Source organism: Cavia porcellus, unplaced genomic scaffold, assembly GCF_034190915.1.
Source record: "Cavia porcellus strain 051 isolate PalLab524CR breed Dunkin Hartley unplaced genomic scaffold, mCavPor4.1 scaffold_4, whole genome shotgun sequence".
NCBI lineage: Eukaryota > Metazoa > Chordata > Mammalia > Rodentia > Caviidae > Cavia > Cavia porcellus.
The window spans coordinates 100,673,578-100,699,386 of NW_026947487.1; the positions used below are offsets into that span (position 1 = coordinate 100,673,578).

Sequence of the window (25,809 nt, forward strand, 5' to 3'; positions counted from 1 at the left end):
TCAAACTATATAAACATGATTTCTTTCTGAGCCAAGTTGGCATCCATCCCAAGGCTCTTCTGGAACTAATCCTTAAAGTGTAATATGTTGGTTTTGAGGATCCCTGACCCTGGCTATAGCATTCTTCTCCCAATAACCAGCTAATCTCAGGAATTTGCTGCCCCCCAGGGGATTCACTGTAGGAGAAACAAAGCCTCACTACAGGTGCCCCAATACTTGCTTAGTGAGCCATGTCATCTCTTGTTACTGGATGGTAACAGCATTCTTTGCCTTTGGGCTGGATAAGACATCTCCCATGAGCCCTTTTATGGGAGGAAAGCCAGACTCCTAAAGCACGTGAACTTTATGGCAGAATTAATTCCCACCAAGTTTTTGTCTCAAGTCTCCTGGTGTGTTAATCCCTTTTGCTGTGGTACAGTCTGTACCCTTTTGCATTTGGCAGTTGGTGAAGTGTCAGCCCTTTAATGTTGGCAAAACTAATGAACACATAATAGCAGTGAGATTTACAATGGCAGAGTGGTTTTTAATCTTTGGTTTCTATGCCTACGAAAAGACAACTATGACTAGTATGAGACATTGTTGTTGTCTGTTACTTCCAACACTGAATTGTACCTTTGTGGATACTTAGAATTTGGCTAATAACTTCATGCAGATAGGAACTAATGTAGATAAAGGTTTACAAAATGGAGGTACAATGAAAGAATGGCTGAAGACAGAGTAATAGAGGATCTTAAAGAGGTGAGAAGGTACCTCCTTGTGTAATTTGTTTCCTCATGTGACAAATTCTAACAAGAGCATACCTCAGAGGTTGAGTTGCCATGAGCTACCACCCACATGGAGCTGAATTAAAATGAAATAAAAGCTGGGTATAGTGGAACATGCCCTTAATTCTAGCACTCAGAAGGCTGAGGCAGGACTATGTTACAAGTTCATGGCCAGCCTGGGTTACCTGGTGAGTTCAAGGTCAACCTGAATAACAACAAATTACTGGTTCTCAGTTGTACTGATCAGATTACAAATGATAGCTCCATATAGCTAATGGCTATTGCACAGTGTAGATATAAAGCAAATCCCTGCAGAAAGTTCTATGGGACAATGTTAGAAAAATAGATGGTAACTCACAGCGGGGTTTGCATAGGAATAGACAATATTTGCTGACTTAAGAGACTTAAGTTCTGGTAACAAAACTGGTTCTGTTTTATTCCTGTATTGAAACAACTGTGGATGGAAAATACTTGGGATAAAATTGCATCTGTACTACACATACACAGGTTTTCTTCTTGCCATTATTTCCCAAACAATACATATATAATACTACATAGCATTTATATTTTACTAGTTTTTTTTTTCATTGAAAACTGAATATTTTACTAGGTTTTATAAGTAATCTGGAGGTGACAAAGTGTAGAGAGGATGTGCAAGGCTTACGTTAAAATACATCATTTTATACAAGGGACTAGAATCTGTGGATTTGGTATTCACAGGATATCCTGGAATCAGTCACTCATGGACACTAAGGGATGATATAATTTTGATGAGTGCTATGAATAGTAAACATTTTAAACAGAAAGCCAAGTTCAGGATGTGCTTCCTTTTTCCTCTCTTAAGTCCTTAGTAAGGTTAATTCTGAAATTTTTGCCACACTTACTGCCCCTCTTTTTTGTTGGGTGAAAGCATAGTAGGAAACCACCTGATACTCAAACTAAAGGTTTTGAGCCTAGCACAGTGGCACATGCCTGTACTTGCAGCATTCGGGAGGCTGAGGCAGAAGGATCAGCATGAGTTGGAGGCCAGCCTGGGCTATATAGCAAGACACTGTCTCAAAAAAACAAATTTTTTGAAGAAATGACTTGCTTCCATGTTCAAAAGTAGTTTTATTAAACACAATACATTCATGTATACTGTTTCTTGGCACTATTGCCAAAAGATGACAGGAAACTATACCATTACAGTCTGAGGCCAAGAGGCAAGATAGCTGTTAACATCATAGCTCAGGTTGTACTTCCTGCGCTAAAAGCTGTTATTACCTCGACTGCTGCTGCAAGGGACCCACGGTAGCCCTCGCAGGTGCCCATTATCAAAGGGAATCTGCAGGCAGTCAGGTGGAAAAGGAAAGTAGAATCTTACTGCTGATGAAACCAAATTCCCTCCTCTCCTTTTGGCTTTGCCATAGCTCTAGAATGCCAGGAACAATGCGTCGTGGAGGAAGTGAGGCAAACTTTCCACTGTATAGTCTTTTTTTCTCCCAGATTGTACAGTCACTTTTGATTGATATCAACGGGCCCTACTATGAGTGGAAAAGACTCCTTTAGCTTAAGTTTTCCATGCGCTGGGATGGCACCATTCAGTGTGCTTTCTTCTTCCATCTCTTCAGCTAGGAATCTTAATTAAGATGACGGCACCAGGTCAGTTAACCCTATGCACAGAGGCTCCCTGGGCCTGTGACAGAACCTCATGAGTACAAGACCATCAGTCTGAATCCAGGTTATCATAGTCAAACTCCTTCTGTACATCCAAAGGGTACTTGCGCCACATCTGTTGCCTGCTGCCTCTTTCTTCCTCACTCAGGCTGTCGTATTCATCAGAACCTGGACGATAACAGCAGTGGACTCTCACTTACGATTTTATAGGATACCAAAAAGCTCCTTCCCTTCTCAAAAAGGTCTGTTTTCTGTTCTCCATTAAAAAAACTTGCTTAATAAAGAACATTTGGAATACAGAACTATTTTCTTTTTTGAAATAATTACAGTTGTACCATCTAAACAAAGTTAACACTGGCGTGTTGTTACTTTTCCCTATAGGGTTTTATTCTGCTATCTGGTTAACTATTCCTTTATTATAAGGCACCAGGAAATGGTTTTTGTTTGCTACACTTAGAGGAATGTAGCAGTCACCAGATGAACTGTGTTCTTTCCTTCCTCGTCTTCTAGGTACCATGTCTGTACTGCATCTTTCTCAAAACAGCTGGGCCGGGGCTGGAGGTTTAGCTCAGCGGCATAAGCACCTGCCTTGGAAGCAGGCAGTCGTGAGTTCGATCCCCGGTACCGATAAAAACGAAAAAGACAAAAAAAAAAAAACAGCTGGGCCAGGCATGGTGGCACATGTGGGACGCTGAGGCAGTAGGATCGCAGTGAGTTTGAGGTCAGCCTGAACTACATAGCGAGACCCTATCTTAAAAACAAATCAGCTAGAAATGCAGCAATCTTGAGAGGTTAGATAACTGACTCATGAAAACTTTAGTCCTCACCTACTGGTGAGCCTCTATAATTTCTTGATGGAAGCAGGGAAAAGGACAAGAGGCTACATGTTTTACTTAATCCCAATCACTGAAGTTGGTGCAATATTGTCCAATTTTCTGGAGAGAAATGAGGCTTAGTAAGCTGCATAAGGCTCAGATAGGCAATGACAGAACTAAGGATCTGAATCCCACACCAGACTGAAATTACATTCTTGGCAGTGCCTCTGGAAGCCCTGCTCAGTGGCACAGAAGGGAGACAAGCTGAGACATAACCAATTATGCCATCACGTCAGTCTTGGCTCTTACCCCGTCTAGGCTTCCACTCACCTCTGGAATCTTCATCCTCTTCACTGCTCTCCTCTTCTGGGTATTCATTGCGCCAATTATTCTCACTGTTCTCATCATCTTCATCTTCGTAAGTGTCTTCTGGTTGCTCATCATCATTCACCTGCACATCTCAACACAAACATGAATGTAAGTCCAAATGCTCTTGGAATGAGCATACGAGATTGGGGAGATTTGGGTAAAGGGGCCAAGTGGAAAAGAAAGATAAGGAGTTTGGCTGTGCTGCACAAGAAATTTGATTATCTTGTGCTATGAGGGGCTGATGGTAGCCCTCGTCTATCCAGAGCCCTGCTCAGATACCACATTTCAGCTCCACCAGAAGGGGACACAGGGTAGAGAGGTGCAACAGCTCCTAACCCAAATGGCAGCAATCTTCAAATTCCTAAAGGGCAGCCAGATTGGAGAGTGATTATATGGGTGATGCCAAAGGGCCTACCCAAAGCTTGGGAGTAAGGGATGGAGGAAGACAGGAGTAGGCAGGGGCTGAGTAGTGTCCAGTGTTGAATACCTGACTGCACGGTTCTAGTGCAGGTGCAGGAAAGGTGCTTTTCTTACAGTGTCAGTTTGGCAGATGCTACCCTCTTCTCACTAATCTTATTAGGATTTAAGAATAATAGCTTTAGGATGTTAGCTTTCATCAAGGCTTTTATCCTTTCAAGATAAAATAAAAACCCAGGCTGAGTATGGCAGCACATATCTGTAATATCAGCACTCAGAAGACTGAGGCAGGAGAATCATGGGTTCAAGGCTAGATTGAATTACACAGTAAGTTCCAAGCCAGCCTGGACTACAAAGGGAGACCCTACCTCAAACCAAAAAGATATAATCCTTTTAACCAGAAATAAGAACTAAAAATAATGTTTTTCAGTACAGCCCAGTGAGGCAAAATACCCTGAAAGTGCTTATGTTGTCATATGTCTTCTGTCCTCATGGGCCCCCTTACCAGTTCCCACTCCTGGGTATAAGGCTGCACAGAGAGGATGTTTTCAATCCACCCTGGAGTGGCCGTTTCCAGGTAGTAAATGTCATATACGTAGTCATCATGCTTCTGTTCCTCTTGGCGCCCACCTCTTGGTCCATCCTCAGATAAAGTCAGCCGCTCACGGATCAGCTCTACAGAATTGCACAGGATCACATCTGGGTCAGATGTCTGTAATGAAAACATGATAGACGCCTGACTCAAACATGATGCTCCAAGAGGAGGAACCCAAAAACTGGGTGAAGGAAGGCCTGCTACAGTTCCCCCTGTTGTGCTCAAGGTTCTTGTCTTACTAGTGTCTTAAGTAGCTGCAAAGTCAACAATGCTTAAAATAAATGTGTGGTCTCTTTTCAGACAGAAACCTACAAGAAAAGCCTCCTGCTCTTTTGTGTTTGACTGACACTGAAAATTTATGGGAAGATTGGCCTGATGAGAATAGGAGGAGGCAAGATGAGCTGGCCAATCCTGCTCCCAAGTTTAGTCAAACCTGCTTCTTCAGGTCTTCTCTGAGTTGCTTTGATATGATGCTTTCTCCCTGGGGATCCACTGGCTGACCCTGAAATGGGTTGGCATTTTGTGGGGGCTTTGAGAGGCCCAAAGCAAGTGCTGGTAACCATTACTCTCATCATTTGACTTGCCTTATACTGATACCTTGCTTTTAATCACAAACTAGACTCACTTATATGCTTTTTACTAGAAAGAACAGCTTAAAACAAAATGTCCCAGAATAGAAGTGACCCAGGTAAGATTGCTTCACTGCCTATAGTGTCCAGGGTTTGGGAAGCACAGGTCAGTTTGGAAACCAGGGGGCAAGTCCATTATAGGAGGCCAGGCAGCTCGAACTAGAACCACATGAGGAAAGGAGTATTTCACATCAAGACATAAGGGGAGACTGATATGACATTTGCAGGCTAAGGGGTTTTGCTTGCTCCAAAGTCCAAAACTAGAGAGGGATATACAAGTTTTCCTGCAACCATTAAGTTATTTACAAGGTTAACACACAGAAAAATACCAAATACTATTTAATACTCAAGTAGAAAAACCAGCTCTACTCTAGATAACTTGATGACACTCACCCATTTTTCATTTTCCTTTTGTAGTTCTAAGGATCAAACCTAGGGTTTTATGCTTGCTGGGCAAGCAGTGTACTACTAAGCTACACTCCCACTCTCCTATTTTACTTTTTAGGTGGCTGTATGTTTTCAAGTTTACTATCATTAATATATACTACTTATTATCATGAATATATACTACTTTCAAAAACAAAAACTTAGGGGCTGGGGATTTAGCTCAGCAGCATAAGCACCTGCCTTGCAAGTAGGCGGTCGTGAGTTCGATCCCTGGTACCGATAAAAAATGAAAAAAAGACAAAAAAACCCCACAAGTCTATGTCTTTGTATGCTTACCTATATTATCAATCATACTACATATAACATCTCCTACTGCTAAAGACAAACCATTATCTTTCTAGTTTTCAGGGTTATCAATTTTATTTTTATTTTTTGCAGTACTAGGGACTGAATCTTTGTACTACACTATTCTCAGCCCCTTTCTTCCCCTGTTTCATTCTGGGATAGCATCTCAGTAAGTTGCTAAATTTCCTGGGCTTAAACTTCTGATTTCCCTGCTTCAGCCTCCCAGAGACTAAGGTTATAGTCCTGTACTGCAGGCCTGGCTTAGGGTTATCAATTTTAATAGGCCAGTTGTATATATCAATTTCTTATATATTTTTAGCTTTCATACACAGTATTTCAAGGAATGTATCATTGCCTGCATTGGAATGTGGGTAAATATATATGTAAGGCCAAATGTTGTGGCACAACCATAATCCCAGGACTTGGGAGGCTAAAACAGGAGGATTACTGTAAGTTGAGGCCAGCCCAGGCTATGTAGTGAGTTTGAGGGTGGCCTGAAATGCATAGCAAGACCCTGACTCAAAAAAAGCAAAGAAACAAACAACAACAACAATAACAAATACCCCCCAAATGTGTAACTCACAGGGATTTTTTGTACCAGGAATCAAACTCACCCACCCTTGCCAGTAGGTACTGTGCTGCTATGCTATATCCCTGGCTCTCACAGGGATTTTTTTGTGAGGATTAATGTGCATGCTGCGCAAACATTTACCACACAGCTACATCCCTAGCCATTTTTATTTATTTTCTAAAATTTTATTCTTTATTTTGGTGTTATTTTGAGAATGGACCTCACTAAGTTGCTGAGGCTGTCCTCAGACTTGTGATTCTCCTACCTCAGCCTCCCATGTAGTTGGGATTAATGGCAAGTGCTGCCTATTCTGGCTTATTTGTTTAAAATTTAAATAATGTCAATTGAAGGAGAAACTCACTAAAATGTGATATAGAAATGTCACTATTTTTAAGATGGGTAAAAAAAATAGTAATTTTAAGCTTGGTGTGGTGGCAGGTGCCTGTCATTTCAGTACGTGGCAGGCTGAGGCAGGACTGCTGAGAGTTTGAGACCAACCTGGGCTACATAGAGAGTTCAAGGACTTCATAGACATTGTCTTTAAAAAAATCATTAATTTAAAATTTCTTTAGATATTTTAATGCCTTTGCACCCAAACATAAATTTATATACACATACACATACACATTTATAATTATTTGGTCTTTTTTGAGACAGGGTTTCATATAGTCCAGGCTGGCCTTGAACTCATGGCAATTTTCTGCCTCAGCCTCCCAAGTGCTGAGATTACAGATGTGTGTCACCACACCTGGCTAATAATGTATATTTTAAAACGGGCCACAAACTATTTTTAGGATTCTCAATACACAGACATGCTATTTTATTATAATTACATATTCTATAAATTGTAGCCTTGCCTGTAACGCTATCAATTACCTGTCCTCTGTTAGTGTAGTAGGCATAAAATCTCAAGTATGTCTTAATGTTAATTCATATTTATTTATAATTACTCTGTGTAAACATTTCTGATGTGTTCAGAGTATATTACTTTATTGGTGAAAAAGTCTCTTAATATCCTTCCAATATACTAGTTTTTTGTTTTTAATAAAATTGAGTGAGCTGTTTAACCTGTACTGAATGCTGATTTAAAACCCTATAACCTGGGCTGGGAATGAAGCTCAGGGATAGCTCAGTGATAGGGTGCTTGTTCAGCGTACCTCAGGCCCTGGGTTATAGACATTAGGGCCAAACTGCAATCTAGCACCATAATTGTTTGTTGATTCCTTTGTTTGTTTTAGATAGGGTTTCACTGTGTAGTTCAGGGTGGTTTTTAACTCACTATGTAGCCCAGGCTGGTCTTGAACTTGTAGTGATCTTCTAGCCTCAGCCTCCGAGTGCTGGGATTCACTGCTGGGATTATAGGCATGTGCTACCACACCCGGCTACTGATTTATTTTAAATTCTTACAATTTTATAAATTATTAAAATGATAGGTTTTTAAAAGTTTATCATGAAGGGGCATATGTGATATTGAGAATTTTCTGTTTCTTTAGTTTTACTGCATATAGCAGACTGTTTTTTGGAAGTGAGTGGAAAACAAACCTAGCAAATGTAATGCAGTGGAAAGGCACTGGTCAAGTGTGAGAAGATCTGCATTCTAGAAGTAAATCTGTCTCACATTTAATATGTTACCCAGGACTAGTCCCTTATTCTCTCTTTGATGAATTTCCTTGTCTGCTCAATGTCTACTTTGCTCCAGTAATCCTCCCATGTCATTTAGGGTGAAAGACAATATCCTCACAAACTGCCCTGCTATAGAGTCTAGCAAGCACTCCTCCTCCAACTCAACAACTTACCACTCTCTCCCATCTCACAGGACTTTGGGCATACTGTCCTTGCAAACACCAGACCAACTAGGCTTCACGACCATTACATCTTCAGTTTCTCTGCTTCACTGTTCACCTCTCCTCAAGAGATCCCCAAAGTTATGGTTTATATTTAGGTGCCCCCCCCACAAGCTTCATGACTCATAGGTGGGGGTCTGGGGAGATGATCAGGTCATAAGGGGGTGATACTCACCAGTGGATTAATTCTGTGATGCACTTACAGCTAAATGTGATGTTGTGACATGCAGCCTGATGGGAGGAGGTGGTGCATGGACTGGAAGGGTGTACCTCCCTCCTCCCTTGATCCCTGTTTCTTGCCACCACACCATGAGGTGTCTTCCCTCTGCCACACTATCCTGCCTTGGAGCTAGCCGGCCATGAAGTGAAATCTCTAGGCACTGTGAGCCACAATAAACTTTTCCTTCTTTAACTTGCTGATGCTCGGTATTTTATCCCAGTAACAAGACAAGTGATTGGCACTAACCAATTCAGGCTCTTCAAATCTTTACTCAAATGTTGTCTTTACAATGAGACAGAAATGGCACTGCTCTTTTCCTGCTCCTTTATTAGCCCTTACCACTATCTGACATCGCGGTTACTTGTTTAATGTTTCGGGGGGTGTTGTTTGTTTTTGTCTTTTTGAGACAGGGTCTCTCTATGCAGTTCAGGCTGGCCTTGAGCTTACTTTGTAGCTCAGGCTGGTCTCGAACTTGAAAGATCCTCAGCCTCAGCCTCTCTAGTGCTGAGATTACAGGCGGGCGAGCCACTACGTCCCGCCAATGTTTCTGTTTTCTATCTGACTGAATGCTGGTCCTCACTGCTATCTCTAAAGAATTTAAGAACAATGTCTGGCTCACAGTAGGCACTTGCTATATACTTGTACAGTAGAGTGAAAACCAGATTACTACAATGAGGCAGTCAGACCGGATGAATTATCCATCCCCAAGGTTAAACCGTGTGACGCTTCTTAGTCATGTCCTGGTCTCAGACACAGATTTCTGGTACTGTTGTCCAGAGACACCCAGTACCCATGTAGTGATACTCACTTTGCTAGAGTCGGTGGAGACGGCCTCTGAGTCTACCTCCTCATGTAATAGGTCCAACAGCTGAAAGCCTGAGTCCCCGGCTGCTTCTGAGTTTTCTGGTGAGTATTCAGATTCCAGGCTGCCAGAGGTCTGTGACGCTCTGTGGCTGGAGACCACCCGGTAGCGGCTCTCTTTCCTGATCTCGCCAGCTGCGGCGCGGAGATTGTGGCGAATACGCTGCTGGCTGCCCCGGTGGTAAGGGCGCAGGGCAGCCCGCACTAGTGGCTGGATCGGCTCCTCCTAAAGGGGAGACGTCAGAAAGAGTTTAGAAGGGTCTGTACGGGAGACAAGGGGCTTACGAATCGCAGCAAAATCTTAGCATCTCCTCTATATAGATTGCATCCCTGTCTAATACCTGGGAGCGCACGGTCGCCACCAACTTAAAGACATTATTCTCCGCCGCTCCGTCCAGATGCTTTGGTGTCTCCTGGGCAACCGACTCACCCTCGACGCTTCGGAGGCGCTTACAAGCCAAAACCAGAGCCTCGGCGGGCTCCGCGTTACGCTTCCGCTTTACCCGCAGCACCGCTGTCCTGCCGGCCTCCATAGCGGTTGTCGCGAAGCGCTATGGGAAGGCGCGTGGAGCAAACGCAGAGCACTCCAGTTCCGCTGTGGGCGTGGTCCCCGGCATGCTCTGCGGCCCCCCTGAGATCCTGCCCCCGCGCACCTTAACCGCTGCAAGATGGCGTTGGCAACGGATGCAGGGCGAGTGGTCCTCGCTGCTGGTGAGGCGTCTGGCGTACTGGGAAGGTGGGGTCGTGGTTAGGGTCCTGGGTCCAGCCAGTGCCCTGTCCTCAACCCTAACGCTCTGGCGGAGGCGCCCACGGACTCGGGCGCTGAATGATGCGTCTCTTTGGAAGATTTACAGAGTCCGTGTGGGGCGGCTCCGTGCCCGTTGGTTGGCTGGAGAGCAGAATTCCAGGATGGCTCTGGTTCCGCAGTCCAGCCAAGTGATTGCCTTCTCTGGGTCCAGGGCACCCCACTATGGGGTGTAGATCACGGCATTTGTGCCTAGCGCGTCCAGTCTGCCACACAGACCCATACCCGGTCGTACTTCAGGCTTCGCTTCCCAAACTGAACGACAGTTATCTGTTGAGGAAACTGCTAGCTCGTCTAAGTTAGTATTCTCTGTAGTTGGAAACTAAGCCATTTATATACTAGTCAGGAGCAGTCTCTTAAAGTGTGCACCCAGCATATACCTAGTCCTGTTTAAAATCCTTGGGTGGTTCCTGCTGTGTGTCCTTAGAATAAAATTTAAGATGCTGAAGCCAAAAAATTTGGTGTAATTTGCAGAAGCCCACCTCTAATCTCATCGTTTTTTCTTCTCTAAGCACTTCAGTCATTCAGTTTCTTACCACATTTTAGCTGTGTATCTCCTTCTTATCACCTTACAGCTCTTTTTTGGAAAAGTTAGGGTAACGATATCTGCTAAATTTGGCAGCCTCGTGATGTAATTCCACCTACTGGGAGCCTGAGGCAGGAGGACTGGGAGTCTAGGCAAGCCTGAACCCTGTCTCAAAATAAAGATAAATAACAAAGAGATAACAAAGAGATGGGAATCTCAGGGGTAGAGCACTCGAGTAGCATGCACAAGGCCCTGAGTTTAACCCCCAACCTCACAATAATAAAACAATCATTGTTCCTCAACTTTTATCTTGGCTTGACCTATAGATCTCAATTTAAAAGCTGTCGCTCTCAAAAAACCTTTTCCTTGGGCTGGGATTTAGCTCAGCGACATAAGCACCTGCCTTGCAAGCAGGCGGTCATGAGTTCGATCTCTGGTACCGATTAAAAAAAAAAAAAAGAAAAAAACCTTTTCATAATCTTATTCTCTTTGTATAGGGTCTTTTTTTTTTTTTTTCCCCTTGGTGTTTTTCGTTTTTATCAGTACCAGGGATTGAACTCATGACTGTCTGCTTGCACGGCAGGTGCTTATGCCACTGAGCTAAATCCCCAGCCCCTTGTATAGGGTCTTGTACCTTTACATTGCTGCTCTCCTTTGGCTTCGTGTTCATTTTCACTTTAACCAAACTGGTTTATTCAGTGTATATGATTCTCTAGGCCTTTATCATCTAATAAGTACTTTCCATTACTATCCATTTTCCTCCCCAGCCCCCAATACTGGGGTTGAACCCATGGCCTTTGAACTGAGCTGCATCTCCAACCCTTATTTATTTATTTATTTGAGGCAAGGACTCACTGACTTGCCGAGGCTGGGTTTATTTTATATTTGTGATCTTTCTAATTCGGCCTCTCAGAGTACTGGGATTATGGGCATGTACCACCACCAAGCTCTCTATAATCTCTTAAGTGTTTTTTGACATTTAGCCAGATGGAATAATTTTTTCCTCTGTTTGTTTTTCTCTCAGACAGATTCTTACTATGTAGCTGAGGTGGGCTTTGAAGTCACTGTGTAGCACAGGCTGGCCTTGAACTTGGGGCAGTTCTCCTGCCTCAGCTTCCGAAGTACTGGGATTACAGGCATGGACCACCATGTGTGACTTTTTATTACAGTGTTTCACAAACAGTTTTCTTTGTTGGTGGTGGTGGGGTACTGGGGATTGAACTCAGGACCTTGTACTTACTAGGCAAGCACTTGAGCCACTGAACTAAATCCCCAGCCCCACAGACAGTTTTCTAAAAAACATTACAGATTGTAAAAATTTTAGATATTCTGTCTTTAAGTATTAATATATGTAGTATACAGAACTGACTAGAGCAGTGCTTTTCAAACTATAGTTTACACCCCATTGGTGAGATGAATTCAGTGAATCGCAACTAGCAATTAAAAAGATACAAATAAAATAGAAAAACATATGAAGGGCTTTCCCTGTAGGCACTTTCAATATTTTGTGTAACTTTTTTTTTTTTTTTTTTTTTTGGTACCGGAAATCGAACTCATGACTTCAAGCTTGCCAAGCAGGCGCTTATGCTGCTGAGCTAAACCTCTGGCCCTATTTTGTGTAACTTTCAGTTTTGTAGGCATGTGTGAATATTAATTCTCAATGTAAAGCACAGTATATTAACTATGGGAATTCTCAGGACATTTCAGAATCACTAGAATAGCTGATGGACATACTAAAGTTTTAGAAGTAGAGGTTTACTAGAGACAAATTGACAACTTTTAACCAGACATTGACTACTTGAATCTTTTCAGAAAAAAAATTTTTTTTCTATAAGCTATACTTAGTAAGTATTTACTTAATTTAGATAATGTAAAAAGAAATAGTTTCCTCCACCATGCCCTTGCACCTTGATGTTTGTACTTTGCCACAGGCCTAAAACAACAGAAACCACCAACTTTACCATTGAAACTGAGCCAAATAAACCTTTTCTCCTTCAGGTATTTTGTCATAGCAAAAGAACACTAAGACATAGTAATTATAAAAGGTAGCAAAGTAGACAGTGGCATACTTGTAATTCCAACTACTGGGAAAGCTGAGACTGCAGGATGGCAAGTTTGAGACCAGACTGAACAATTTAGTATAACTGTATCAAAAGAAAAAAAGTTTAAAAAGTTGGGGTTGTAGCTCATGGTATGCTTGCCTAGTGTGTCATAAGATTCTAGGTTCAATCTCTAGTACCACCAAAAAAAAAAAAAAAAAAAAAGTGAAGCACGAAGAATGATAATATGAATACCTGTGTTCATTCTGACTTAGGGAACAACTACATTTTGAAATCCATGTGTAAATCTTTTTGATCCTGTCTCTTTCCCTTTATTATTAGGAGTAGCCATTACTTTCTGCTGGGTGGGGTAGCACATGTCTATGAGTTTGTAATCTCAACACTCTGGAGGCGAGTGAGTTTGAGACCAGCCTGAATAATGGGATGAAAACTCTGTCTCAGCCCTCCTCTCCAAAGTAACCACTATTCTCATTCTCTGGTATGCCTTTTATTGTGATCCTTAAAGGCTACTATACATTTATTGTTTCACTTATATGCTTAGAAATTTTGTTTTTTGTTTTTGTTTTTTGAGACAGGATCTTGCTGTGTACTCAGGCTGGTCCTGAACTCACTGTGTAGCCTGGGCTGGCCTTGAACTCGAAGCAGTCCTCCTCCCTCAGTCTCCCAACTGCTGAGGTTGCAGGGTTGCACCAGCATGCCTGACGTAGGAATTTTGTATAGATGCAGTTATTGTGTACAGTCTGTGATTTGCCTTTTTTCACTCAACATCATATTCCTGGGATGATTTATGCTTGTGTGTGGCTGTGATGTATTGTTTGGATTAGACAAAACTTTTCCTTGTTTGACTTACTCGGTTGTAGTTTTTCTTATGCTTAGTATACTGAGGCACCACCATGTCTTCTCTTCTTTTTCTCTCTCTACTAGTCTTTTGCTTAGCTTCCTCACCTTTATCTGAGGACTGTACCCAGCTGCACCTCTGAGGCTTGTTTGCTTCTGTTCGAGTTCTAAATACTACCAAAGTTTCCAGACAGCTATTTGAATTTATGTTTTAATGTTATGTGCTTAATGTAAAAATCAAATAATTCTTGCTGGAAAGATTACAGATTAAATATTTTCAGTGGTTTTGACATTTTTGTCAATTTCTTGATTATGTTCCCTTTTGTTTTCTTGTCATGTCCTGCCCCTGATGGTCGAATACATTTTTTCTGATCAAGTCTATTCCTAAGAAATGGACGAGTGAAAGTTGTCTTTCTGTTCCAACTCTGAGGAGCTGGTTGGCACCATGAAGGTTTTCTGTGGGCGAGCCAATCCGACCACAGGATCCATGGAGTGGCTGGAGGAGGATGAATATTATGATTACCACCAGGAGATTGCCAGGTAACAAGGGTTGGTTCACACTTAGGAATGTAGCTGGATGGGGTACTTGATTTCAAAATAGATACCTTGGAATTTCATCTGGTATGAACTAGGCTGTCACCCAGCGCTTAGGATCAGGCAGGTTCAGTTTGCCAGGTAGGTGGATAGGAGTTAGACACATGTAGACATAGTGTAACAGTCTTACCAAACAGATTCTCAGAAGATTTGATTAGTGGAGCAAAGAGGATAGGATTCGGTATTGGTGGACTTTATGAAATTTCATCATTGTGTCAGTGAAATAGTAGCACATTTAGTATATAGTTAAATTCTCTTGAATAAAAAGTAATTCTCTTGAATAAAAAATACTTGTTCTTCCCTTAGAATATTTAAAATACATAGTGATTATTTAGCAGTGATTAAGTATATTCAGCTTGCCCACAGTTGTGCTAGGGCTGTGGATACCAATTAAAGAAGATGTGGTTTCTATTCTTAAGGAACATACAGTTTTTGGAAGAGACATATAAAAAATTACAGCATAGGGAGATCAAGGCCTTTGAAGATGGACATAGAATTCATGAACACAGCAAGAAGCAACTGCATTGGGTAGGGGATGATGTTTGAATAATTTCTCTACAGTTCATTATTGCTAGAGTACAGTGCAGGAATAGAGCTGTGATAGACTCTTAAAAAGGTTGGCAGGGGGTCACATTGAAAGGGTCAGAGTGAAATGCAGAAGGAGCGTAGGTTTGAGTCTAGGCTCTGCCCCTTCTTAACTCTGAGGTAGACCAGCCTATTTAACTTTCTTAAGCCTTAGTGTAAACTACATACCTTGTGCAGTAATATTCATCTTTAGGCTGGCATATAACTCTTTGTTAGATGGCTTGTCAGGCCTGCAGGAGGCCCTAGCTTCAATCCCCAGCACTGAGGACAAGGGCTGTAGAATAAGGGCTCAGCAGTATTACTTTATTTCTAAAGGTTTTGGGCATTATTTCTGGAGCGATCAATATGTTAAATGAGAGAAAGAGGAGCAGGTTGGATTTCAGAACAGTCACTGAGAGCAGTATGGGAAGGAGAGGAGATCATTTGGGTGGGTATTTCAGTCCCAAAGCCGAGACAGGAGAGGTGGAGTTGGAGGAGACAGTTTTGAGTTTGGTAACTCAGTGGATGCAATGATAGAAGGAGAGAAAATTTGAGAAACACCAAGATTTCTGGTTTGAGTGACTGACTAGATGGAGCTGTTGTTGAGAGGGGGAACACCTGAGAGGTGGTATGGGAAGGGAAGGTGATGGAGATGAAGTGTTTGGATTGCAACTTCTAGATGGCAGTGCCAGTAGGTAGATAGAATTGTAGGTCTGGATTGAACCCAGGGTCTCATATACGCTAGGTTCTACAACTGAGCTACATTTGGTCCTCATTTTCAAATTTGAGAAATAATACAATAGAAAATATGGATAAGTAGTTCTCCCTGTAACACTGGTGAGCTCTTTCATTATCCCTGAAAATGTGCTGTGAGGTATAGGCATGATGGCCCTCACATACATTGCAGGTATGTGCTTTCCCTCTCCCAGTTCCTCTCCCTAGTGCAACTTCCATGGTTATTCCAAGGTGGACATGTATGCAAGGTCAGGGCAAGTGTTGGGGATAAGTCTGAGTAACATGATTAGGATGCTAGTGACTATGGGATTATTGTTATAGGGCTAACTACTAGAGTGCTTTTTCATCTGAAAATAACATCTGTCTGAGATTTTTTTCTGCAGTTCTGCAGGGTAACAGCTTCTAATTAAAGTAATTTAAAATGGGTGCCATGTTTGTTTTGTTATTTCTGATTGAGGAATATATATACGTGAATACACTCAAATATTTCTGACCTGCTCTTTTGTTTTTTAGGTCCTCCTATGCAGATATGCTACATGACAAAGACAGGGTAAGTGTAAATGAAGCCATTATCTTGATGTAAGTGTTTGAAATCAAAAAGGCTCCAACTTGCCCTGAGGATCATGATGATAGATTGATGCTGAGAAGCTGTATGATATTGTAGTCAGATCACCTGGGAGACTCGCTTCTACCTCTGATTTTGTCTTCTTACCTCTGCTTTATTAAGATGTAATTGACAAAAGTTGTATGTAGTGACATGTCAGTTATTGAACTCTGCTCACTCCAAATTTATGTTTGAAGACTGAAAAGTTTAAGAACAGAAGGTATTTTTTCCATAAGAATGAAAAACCAAATAATTGCTTTGAGGTCCCAAGATTACTTACAAGTTCTTTTTTCCAGGAATTTAACAAATTTCACGATGATTTCTTAACTCTATTGTGGTTTTTACAGTTTTTGTCTTTTTTTTTTTTTTATAATATCTTCAAGTCTCCAATACAGTTTTTGTCTTAACTTTTGTTTGTTTGTTTTGTTTTTATACTGGGAATTGAACTCATGACCCCATGCTTAACAGGCAGGTGCTGTGCCATTGAGCTGTATCCCCAGCCCTTTCTTCTTAGCTTTTTTTTTTTTTCTTTCTTCTTAGCTTTACTACTGGAATCACTAACTTTTCTTTGGAGCCATGATAACGATTTTGTGCAAGTAAAGCACCAAAAGAAAGCACAGTGATGAATGTTTTAATGCACTAGCACAAGCACTATACATTTGGATGAGAGCGGCGCTTAGACTGAAGCACCATCGCTTGTGTCCATAGCAAGATGCGATGTGACTCACTCAACCTGTATAGGTTTTTTTTTTTTTTGTCTTTTTGAGACAGGGTCTCATTATGCAGTTCAGGCTGGCCTTGCGCTCACTTTGTAGCTCAGGCTGGTCTCGAACTCACAATGATCCTCCTGCCTCAGCCTCTTGAGAGTACTGGGATTGTAGGTATGCGCTGCCATGCCTGACACCCTGTGCAGGTTTTTCAAGTCCATTTTTGGTTCACTGTCAAGCAGAGTTAGGGACACTAAGCAAATGTTTTTGAACTTTGTTATTCAACTAGTGGAAGGTTCATGCTTGGAGCTGTTCAACAACTGAGGTGTCACTATATATTCTCTACATGATGGTACACACTTGTAATCTCAGTTACTAGGAGTCCAAGACAGGAAATTCTCAAGTTGGAGGCAACTTAGCAAGACTTTCATTTGATTTTTTTTTTTTTTGCATGTTTATAGTCGTTTTTTTTTGTTTGTTCATTTGTGTTTGTGTGTATGTGTTGCTGGGGATTGAACCCAGGGTCTTGCTCATATTAGGCAAATGTTCTATCATTGCGCTATGTCCCAACCTCTGTTGGGAATTTATCTTGCAGTCTTACCAAGTTTTGCAATCAGATATTTAACTCATTTTTCATCTTTTTTATTGTACTTCTTTTGAAGTATTGCTGTGCCATCTCATTTTTTATCATTTAGTTCTGAATACTTATAATTTCAGTTTGATGTCTTTTACACCTGTAACTTTAGAATTACATTTCTTTTTTCTTTTTTGTGGTGTTTGGGATCAAACCAGGTCCTCATCCTTGCTAGACAAGCTTTTTACCACTGAGCTGACCTGTATTTTTAATAGTCAAAAAATCTGGTTTTCTTTAGTTATATTTTTGTAATTGATATCTTTAATTTGATTACACTGTGGTTAGAAAATGGTGCCCTTTTCATAACCAGTTTTGTATTAGTTATTTTCTGTTACATGGCAGATTGTCCCCAAATTTAATGATTTCTTAATCCATTACTAATCTGAAGGTCATCAATACATTTAAAAAGATTCACAGATTTTGTTCCCATCATTTTTAGTTCTTTTCAGGGACTGTATGGGGCCAGGGCATCTATTTAGCCAGATCACTACAATAGAAGATGAGTCAGTTTATTGAACCTTCAGGATGGCAGGAAGTTATTTGCTAAGAAGGAAAGTATTTCTTAGACAAGGAAGGTATAAAGTTGGAGTTTAGTATGAAAAATGGACACCAAAGTGCATTATATATTACAACAGCTAGAGTGTGAAAGGGAGTTGGTTGCCCACGTGTGAGAGGACTAGAAAGCAGAAGGAACAATCAGGCTAATTCAGCAGCATTGCTAGCAGGGAGCCCTTACATTGCTTGGGGCTAAGAAATATAAGAAGTTTAGGACTTCCAGATCCCAGGAGCTGGTGCCAAGGCCTTACCTCTAAGTGTGATCACTGTGTGCTGTTTGAGAGCTGCTACTCTGAGGTACCCGAAGAGGCTAGTACACAGAGGACACAGAGAAGTAGGGTCTGGAACCAGCTGCCATTCCTGGGAGGACCTTGCCAAGAGCAGCATCCCTATAGGAAGGAGCAAGCGTCCCTGCTCCTACTCTCCAGTTGCCTTCTTGTTCTCCCACTGGCTGTGTCTAACTACTGGAAAAACTGTGGTTTTCAGAGTTTATACCCTACACTAGCGTCACTTAGCAGGGTATAGAAGTGTGAAGGTGGGAGGGAGCCAGTCAGTTAGTAGAAGGCAAAAGGTGCTGTTGGTGTCTCAGAGGGTCTGTGTGGCTCTGCTGGCCATGCTGTTTCTCCAGAGGAGGAAGGGCCACAGTGTCCTGACTCACACTGCTGGTGCCAACCCTAACACTTCAACTCTACAAAGTGTCTTTTTATTTATAATAACCGGTATGAAATAACAATTACTTTTTTCTTCTCTTTTAGAATACAAAATATTATGAGGGTATCCGGGCTGCTGTGAGGAGGGTAAAGGACAGAGGACAGAAGGCCTTGGTTGTTGACATCGGCACTGGAACTGGCCTCTTATCAATGATGGCAGTCACAGCAGGTGCCGACTTCTGCTATGCTATTGAGGTGAGCTACATTCTGCTGGTGTGTGTCCTGTGTCTTGTGTGGGAAATCTTCTGTGTCCTTGTGCTTTTCCCATCTGTTTGTTCAGAATCATCCATGGAGTGCTTACTCCATGCCAAGTGCAGGGCCGGGTTCTCAGCACTTAACAGATGAGGCAGATGTGACTCCTCCATTTAGGAGTCTGTTTTCTGCTCTGAAAACAGTGACTTTCAGACTCAGCTGCATAAGAGACTCCCTAAAGAGCTTTAAAAAAATATTGATGGCTAATCTTCCCCAAGCCCTACAGAGATTTCGATTTTTCTGGAATCTGGCCTAGCATTGGGACTTTTGGATGTGGAGCCAGCTATCTTTTATTACATTTACAGGTTGCCATTGTTTTCTTTAATAAAACATTAAACATATATTGTTTTTATGATCATATAAATGTATACTATTATAGGAAATTTTGTAAATGCAAAGTAGAAATAGTATGCTAAGCTATAGTTGACTGATGTTAAAAATGTTGGGGTGCAGGTGCTGGGGATTTAGCCTAGCGGCATAAGCACCTGCCCTTGCAAGCAGGCAGTCTGAGTTCAATCCCGGTACCGATAAAAAGGAAAAAGACAAAAAAAAAAAAAAAAAAAAAAAAAGTTGGGATGGGATGTAGACATGTATTTAAATACTTTGCCTGATAAAATTGGATTCTTTTTTTTATCAAGTTGGAAATAAGAAAGTTACAGTGGTTTAAATAAAGTGAAAGTAGAGAAAGAGAAGAGAGGGAGGGGAGAGAGAGAGCCAGAGACATCTTTATGTTTTAGGATGGTTGTTGTTTTTTTTTTTTTTTTTTTTTGGAGGTGTAAGTGAATTTTTATTGGCAAGTTGTCAACTTAAACAGCAGCAAACGAAGGTGAACAAGGAAACTCTGTTGTCGCAGGCAGACATGACCTCCACTGAATGTGAGACAGGAGGCTTTCAACTTGTGACTCCCAGCCCAGAGACAACGCTTTCCCGCTTTCCTATTCAATCTAATACTTCTGGATTCTCACCAAACAGGAACACAGCAGGAGGATGGACAAATTGCTCAAGGAAAGGAAACCCCAAAGAAGAGAAAGGGAGGGAATGTAGAAATTGAGAGGTTCTGTAGAACTCTCTTTAAATTGTAATTAACTACGCAGTCGTCAAATCTCCACAGTAATACAGAACGCAGTCACTGCAGAACTGGTTTGGATTACTTAAATGCCAGACACACTTTTAGTCCTCTGCATAAGTGTTGGAAGTTACTTATGTTTATATGAAAGGAAGCTATTAATACTTTTCTATAGCAGTAACTGCACATCAGGAAGGCCAAGACAAACACAAACCAAGGAATGGAGTTTTCCCAAAGCTGCAGTGTGGAAACACTAGGAATGGCCGCCTCCAGGTTCTTTGCCAGAGGGAGTCCGAGTGGAGTAAGGAATGGAGATGTGTAAAAAGGTTTCTTGTTAGGAGGAGGATGACACCCTGTGCGCACTCAGTTCTCGGCCCCTTCCGCCGCATCACACTCTTCTCCTGCGCTGTCTGATGTCCATAATGTTAAGTTGTCTCTGAGCAGCTGCATGATGAGAGTGCTGTCTTTGTAGGAGTCTTCATTCAGTGTATCAAGCTCTGCGATGGCCTCATCGAAAGCCGTTTTGGCCAGCGTGCAGGCAAGCTCAGGGTTATTAAGGATCTCATAATAAAATACAGAGAAGTTAAGAGCCAGCCCCAGGCGGATAGGGTGTGTGGGCTGCATCTCTTTCTTGCTTATATCAAATGCCTCTTGGTAAGCTCCTTGGGAATTATCTATTGTTTGTTTTCGATCATCACCAATGCAACTTCAGCAAGGTATCGGAAGTAATCATCCTTCATTTTCAGATAGAAGACTTTACTCTCTGGATTAGTTGCATTGGCTATTAAATACTTGTCCAACAGTTCCAGGACCGTGGTGCAGATGGATCGCAGCTCCGACTCCACTTTTTCCCGATAGTCCTTAATCAGCTGCAACTTCTTGTCAGAGGTGTCGGTTTTCTGCTCAATCCTTGAGATAACCCTCCAGGCTGATCGGCGGCCCCTGACCACGTTTTTGTAGGCCACCGAGAGCAGGTTGCGCTCTTCGTTGGACAGCTCGGCGCCCTGCTCGGTCACTGCCTTCATGCAGGTGGCCATGTCGTCGTAGCGCTCGGCCTGCTCAGCCAGCTTGGCCTTCTGGATCAGCTCGGTCTTCTCCATGGCGCTGGTGGCTGCGGGGACCTTCTTTTCTCCGCGGCCGCGTTGCGAGTCCCACCACTTTTAGGATGGTTGTTTTGATAGCGTCAAAGTAGGTTTTTTTCCTTCCCCTTATTTTATTAATGAAGAAACTAGGGCCCAGAGAAGTTAAAGTCTTAAGTCCTACAGTCAGTAAGTAGAACAGCTAGACCTGGAACTGTGGTGTCTGATTCCTAATTGTGCTAGGAACCACTGAACAGTGGTTCAGTGAGTGCTCTGGTGAGAAGGAGTGTGTGTGTGTCTTTGTTTATTTTTTTTGTCCTAGTGTGGTTGTGCAAGGAGGCAGCAGTGTTCTTGACTGGTTCAGGGAACCCAGAGGAAAATGCTTACTTGGTGGAGAGAGAATGCATTTTGTGTTGGATGTATTGAGTCTGAGAGTTGGTTTAACTAGTGGGCCACTAGTTAAAATTATAGAGGAAGGCACATTTTTAAACACAGTTAGTAGGACTGCTCTTGGGTTTTTCCATCTTCCCATGTCAGTTATCTGTATTTCTAGTTTTGTTTTCCTGGTATGGCCTGTGGTACTTGACCTTTCTGCCCTCTGGTTCTTGGCATCTCTGCTGGCCTACCAGATTTTGCTTTAGTGACCATCCATTTGAACGCCTCTTTTTCTCTGTGGACTGCCTTGTGGTTTGCAGCTCTGGCTGAGCACATGGCCTCAGAACAGACCGGTACAGAGGATGGAGTGAGGGAACCTGTGAGGGGATCTCTGAATCTTCAGAAACACACGAGTGGGTTTGGACTCACTTGCTAACATGGGGCAAGTGAAACAAGTGTGATATGAAGCAGGTGACAGAATTAACAGACACAGTGTCACAGGAGAAAGAGTGAGAAGAATAAACCTTAGAAACATGCGTGCTTTCATGGGCTGAAGGAGGTGTGGCCCCAGAGAGCAAAATGCTGTGGAAGCCAAAGGTGCAGACTGTGAAAAGCCAGAAAAGCATGTAGTTTAGGCTGATCTTAAAATTAGTGTGTAATCCAGGTTGGCCTGGAACTCAGGATGAGTCTCCTGCTCAGCCTCCCAAGTACTGAGATTACAAGTGTGTGTTGCCATGCCCAGCTCAAGGAACTGAATTTTTAATTTTAGTCTATTTCATAACTTGCATTTAAATAGCTGTTTTTACTGTGTTGTACAATACCGTGTAGAGCTTAAACAAGATGAGTGATAATAGAAATATAACTCCCAATCTGTTAGGTGCCGAATGTGTCGAGTTCATGGTCTCACAGCATCTAGGAGTGAAGTTGAGAGCCAAAGGAAAACATTAGGAGAGTTTATTAGAACTAAGGAGAATAGTTCTGAATTTCCAAGAAGGATCCCAAATGGGTAGCTACCAAGGTCCTTTGTCAGGGGTAATTTTGCAAAGTCACAGCATGGGTACAATGTGGGTCAAGCCACAGTCAACCTAAAGCAGTGATGGTGAACCTTTTAGAGCTTTCAGCGATAACAAACAGCTGGCTACAAGCACACATGCCATAGTTTTGCCATCGCTGACCTTAGAATTACAAGTATAGCCACATAGTTAGTATTGATGCAATAGGTGGCAAATGAGTCACATAGCAAGGTACTGGAAGGAACAAAGAGACTTTTTGGAAGGGGTGGGTTTGGATGACCAGAGGGTCATCTACCTGGGTGAGTGGTACGTTTCTGAACTTAGGGGACCAGGTCCTAATTATAGTATAATTTCAAGTTGCTGTTTGTCCTTTAGGAAAGCATGCAGGTCTGTCCATTGTGTCTCCAGGCACAATTTTGATGTCTTTATTTTCTGTGCTGATTGCCTTGAGAGTTCAAGTTCTGTCCGACTGTATTAATTTCTATTTGACTGCTCCATATTATGGGGACTTACAGAAAGCTCTTGGGTTGGCAACAGGAAATCATTGATGACCTTCAGGTGATACTTCTAAGAAGGAATAGGGTTCAGGAGTGGATAGATTGCAAGTCATTGCAGAAGTGACTATGGACTGCTTTTATTTTTTTTATTTATTTATTTTTTTTCTTTTTGGCTTTTTCCTTTTTTATTGGTACCAGGGATCGAACTCACGACTGCCTGCTTGCAAGGCAGGCGCTTATGCCGCTGAGCTAAATCCCCAACCCCTGGACTGCTTTTAATACATTTGGGGAGGTGTTTCAGTTACAATGATAACTGTGGCAAGTGCCTTGAAAACCAGATTGGTATAGACAAAGGTTTGATCAGGAAGTCCAGGTCTTCCATTGGCTTCAGGATTGGGTTCTTTAGAAATATAATGAAATATAAGTTGCTCTCTTTGTGCTATTTACGTCCTCCCAAGGCTGGCACCATTAATGGCAGTAAGGTTCTAAGAGGCACTGGGGACATGTTAGACAGGAAAGCACAGTCCTATCTGCCTTGTTTTCTCTTTTTTGAAGAGTAGGCACAAACTTGGCAAATCTTTCGGGTATCATTGGGCATTGGGATTTAGTTACCCTTCAACGAGAGAGGTGGAACACTTGAAAGGTCAGTTGCTCTCACTGCATCACTGCACCTGACCTGAGGGAGTGCGGATGTTGGGAAGTCAACTTTGGGGGCCACACCTCGTGGTGTTCTGGGAGAGATCTTTTGCAGAACTGGGGATTAAATCAAGGACTACCTTCCTAATCCTTTTTTGTTTTTATTTTGGGATAGGGTCTTGCTAAGTTGCCCCAGCTCAGCTTGAACTTGTGAACCTTCTTGGGATTTCAGGCAAATATACCGTGCCTGACCCAGCTTGGGGGACTGGAAAGAAGGAGGCTGTGAATGGTTGGAGCTTACAGGTTCAAGGGCGGAGAAAAGTGATAGATCAGAAAGCAACTGGAGGGGCTGGGGATTTAGCTCAGCAGCATAAATGCTTGCCCGCCAAGTGTGAGGTCATGAGTTCGAGCCTGAGAGCCAAAAAAAAAAGAAGAAGAAGAAGAAGCAGAAGAAAAGAAGAAGCAGCAGACGCAGAAGCAGCAACTGTAGTGAGGGCATTGCACTGAGTTTGGGGTATTTTTAGGCAAAGTAATTTTTTTTTTTTTTTGTCTTTTTTCCTTTTTATCGGTACCGGGGATCAAACTCACGACTGCCTGCTTTCAAGGCAGGCGCTTATGCCACTGAGCTAAATCCCCAGCCCTAGGCAAAGTAATTTTTAAGAACTAAGAGCTTGAGACCCTTGTGCTGCATCAAGAAATATCAAACTGGACCAAGGATATAGCTCAGTGGCATAAATACCTGCCTGGCAAGCATAAGGTCCTGAATTCAATTCCTAGTACAAAAAAAAAAAAAAAAATCACACTAAAGTCTTAATATAATTTTTCTGCCCAGTACCAAAAAAACAAACAAAAAAGATGCAGCATTTCCTCTTTGATTATAGTAAAAACTTTGTGTTCCATGATAGAAAATGTGAAAAAAACAGAAAAAGATTTAGAAAAAATGAAAATCTTGACGTCATCAACAGTCACTTTATCACTCGTTATATTTCCACTCTGTGTGTGTGTCTGCGTGTCAGTTTGTGGGTTTTGTGCACAAAGTGATTGGAGCTATATAAAACAAATAGAGCATCTAGAAAATAAAGCTGGAGAGGTTTATGTTTATGGAGACATGCAAGGTTCACAGAAGACTTCTGGAGAGAGGAGGATAGGGTTTGTTCTGGCCTGTGAAATTGGGTTTGATTTGGCTGGGGGAGGAGGCATATAGGACAGGAAGCCTGTGAATAATGGGATCTTTATGGCTGAGTATAGATCATGGGGTTGGTTGGGTGGACTAGATTTATGATTAGGAAGATTAGATGGCTTTTGCTGTTTTTTTGATTTCTGACTACGTATTAAACTTCAGTCTCATGCATTTATGTTCATTTTCATTTGGAGACTAAAGCATTGAAGTTAAAAAATATTAGGGCTAAAAAGGGGCTGTGAGTAGGATATTTTAAAATTTATTGTTTCTTTTTCCCTTGGGTGTTTGGCTCTAATTTCCAGGTTTTTAAGCCTATGGCTGATGCAGCTGTGAAGATTGTGGAGGAAAATGGTTTCAGTGATAAGATTAAAGTTATCAACAAGCATTCCACTGAAGTGACTGTAGGACCAGGTATGATCTACACTCCTTTGTGTCATAGCCTTTACTTGCTTTTAGACAGGAAAAAGTTTTTTTCAACTACTTGGAATAAATCTAGGTCTTTCATATGTAGTTCTGATTGTAAGCACTCTGCTTCTCTCCCACTTGGCTCAGACTCTCACGCTTGCTCTTGCACTTGCTTTTTGCTTTTTGAGACAGTCTCACTTATATAGTTAAAGCTGTCCTTGAACTCACTGTGTACCCCAGGCTGGTCTCAGACTCATGGTGATCCTTCTCCCGCAGTATACAGATACATGCCACCATGTCCAGCTTTAGCACTTTGTTTCTCTTGATGTTGATTTCTCTCCTAGTTAAAACAAATCTGCTATGAGTAAATCAGAGCCAATCAAGTACATCTGTATGCTCACGTACAAATACCTTCTTCTGCTCTATGCAAGTTGCGATTCTTTTTTTTTTGGCTTTTTGAGACAGGTTCTTGCTATGCAGTTCAGGCTGGTCTCAAACTCTC

The 25,809-nt window shown here is 42.0% G+C and overlaps 3 protein-coding genes across 4 annotated transcripts in view; 1 reads left to right on the forward strand and 2 right to left on the reverse strand.

The window, feature by feature from the left end:
- Window positions 1-1,854: 1,854 nt before the first annotated feature.
- On the reverse strand, window positions 1,855-10,034 carry Slc7a6os (solute carrier family 7 member 6 opposite strand). The gene is made up of 5 exons (XM_003471997.5): window positions 9,815-10,034; window positions 9,421-9,699; window positions 4,527-4,733; window positions 3,566-3,686; window positions 1,855-2,588 (listed from the first exon to the last, which is right to left on the reverse strand). The coding sequence occupies exons 1-5, from the start codon at window positions 10,004-10,006 to the stop codon at window positions 2,470-2,472; spliced, it is 918 nt and encodes a 305-aa protein (XP_003472045.1). The 5' UTR covers window positions 10,007-10,034; the 3' UTR covers window positions 1,855-2,469.
- Window positions 10,035-10,052: 18 nt separating this feature from the next.
- Window positions 10,053-25,809, forward strand: part of Prmt7 (protein arginine methyltransferase 7) — a 41,950-nt gene continuing 26,193 nt past the window's right edge. Inside the window, exons 1-5 of one of the 2 annotated variants that reach the window (XM_063247556.1) lie at window positions 10,053-10,184; window positions 14,079-14,241; window positions 16,108-16,144; window positions 18,850-18,999; window positions 25,205-25,313. In XM_063247556.1, the coding sequence (XP_063103626.1) occupies window positions 14,147-14,241; window positions 16,108-16,144; window positions 18,850-18,999; window positions 25,205-25,313 (391 nt within the window). In that variant the 5' untranslated portion in view covers window positions 10,053-10,184; window positions 14,079-14,146. The remainder of the gene's footprint in view (window positions 10,185-14,078; window positions 14,242-16,107; window positions 16,145-18,849; window positions 19,000-25,204; window positions 25,314-25,809) is intronic. The other variant, XM_063247557.1, reaches the window with a different exon arrangement.
- LOC100727042 (14-3-3 protein theta-like) lies at window positions 20,225-21,279 on the reverse strand. Its single transcript, XM_063247561.1, is given in 2 exon segments — window positions 20,225-20,823; window positions 20,826-21,279. Coding segments are annotated over 2 exon segments (735 nt in total). The 5' UTR covers window positions 21,223-21,279; the 3' UTR covers window positions 20,225-20,485.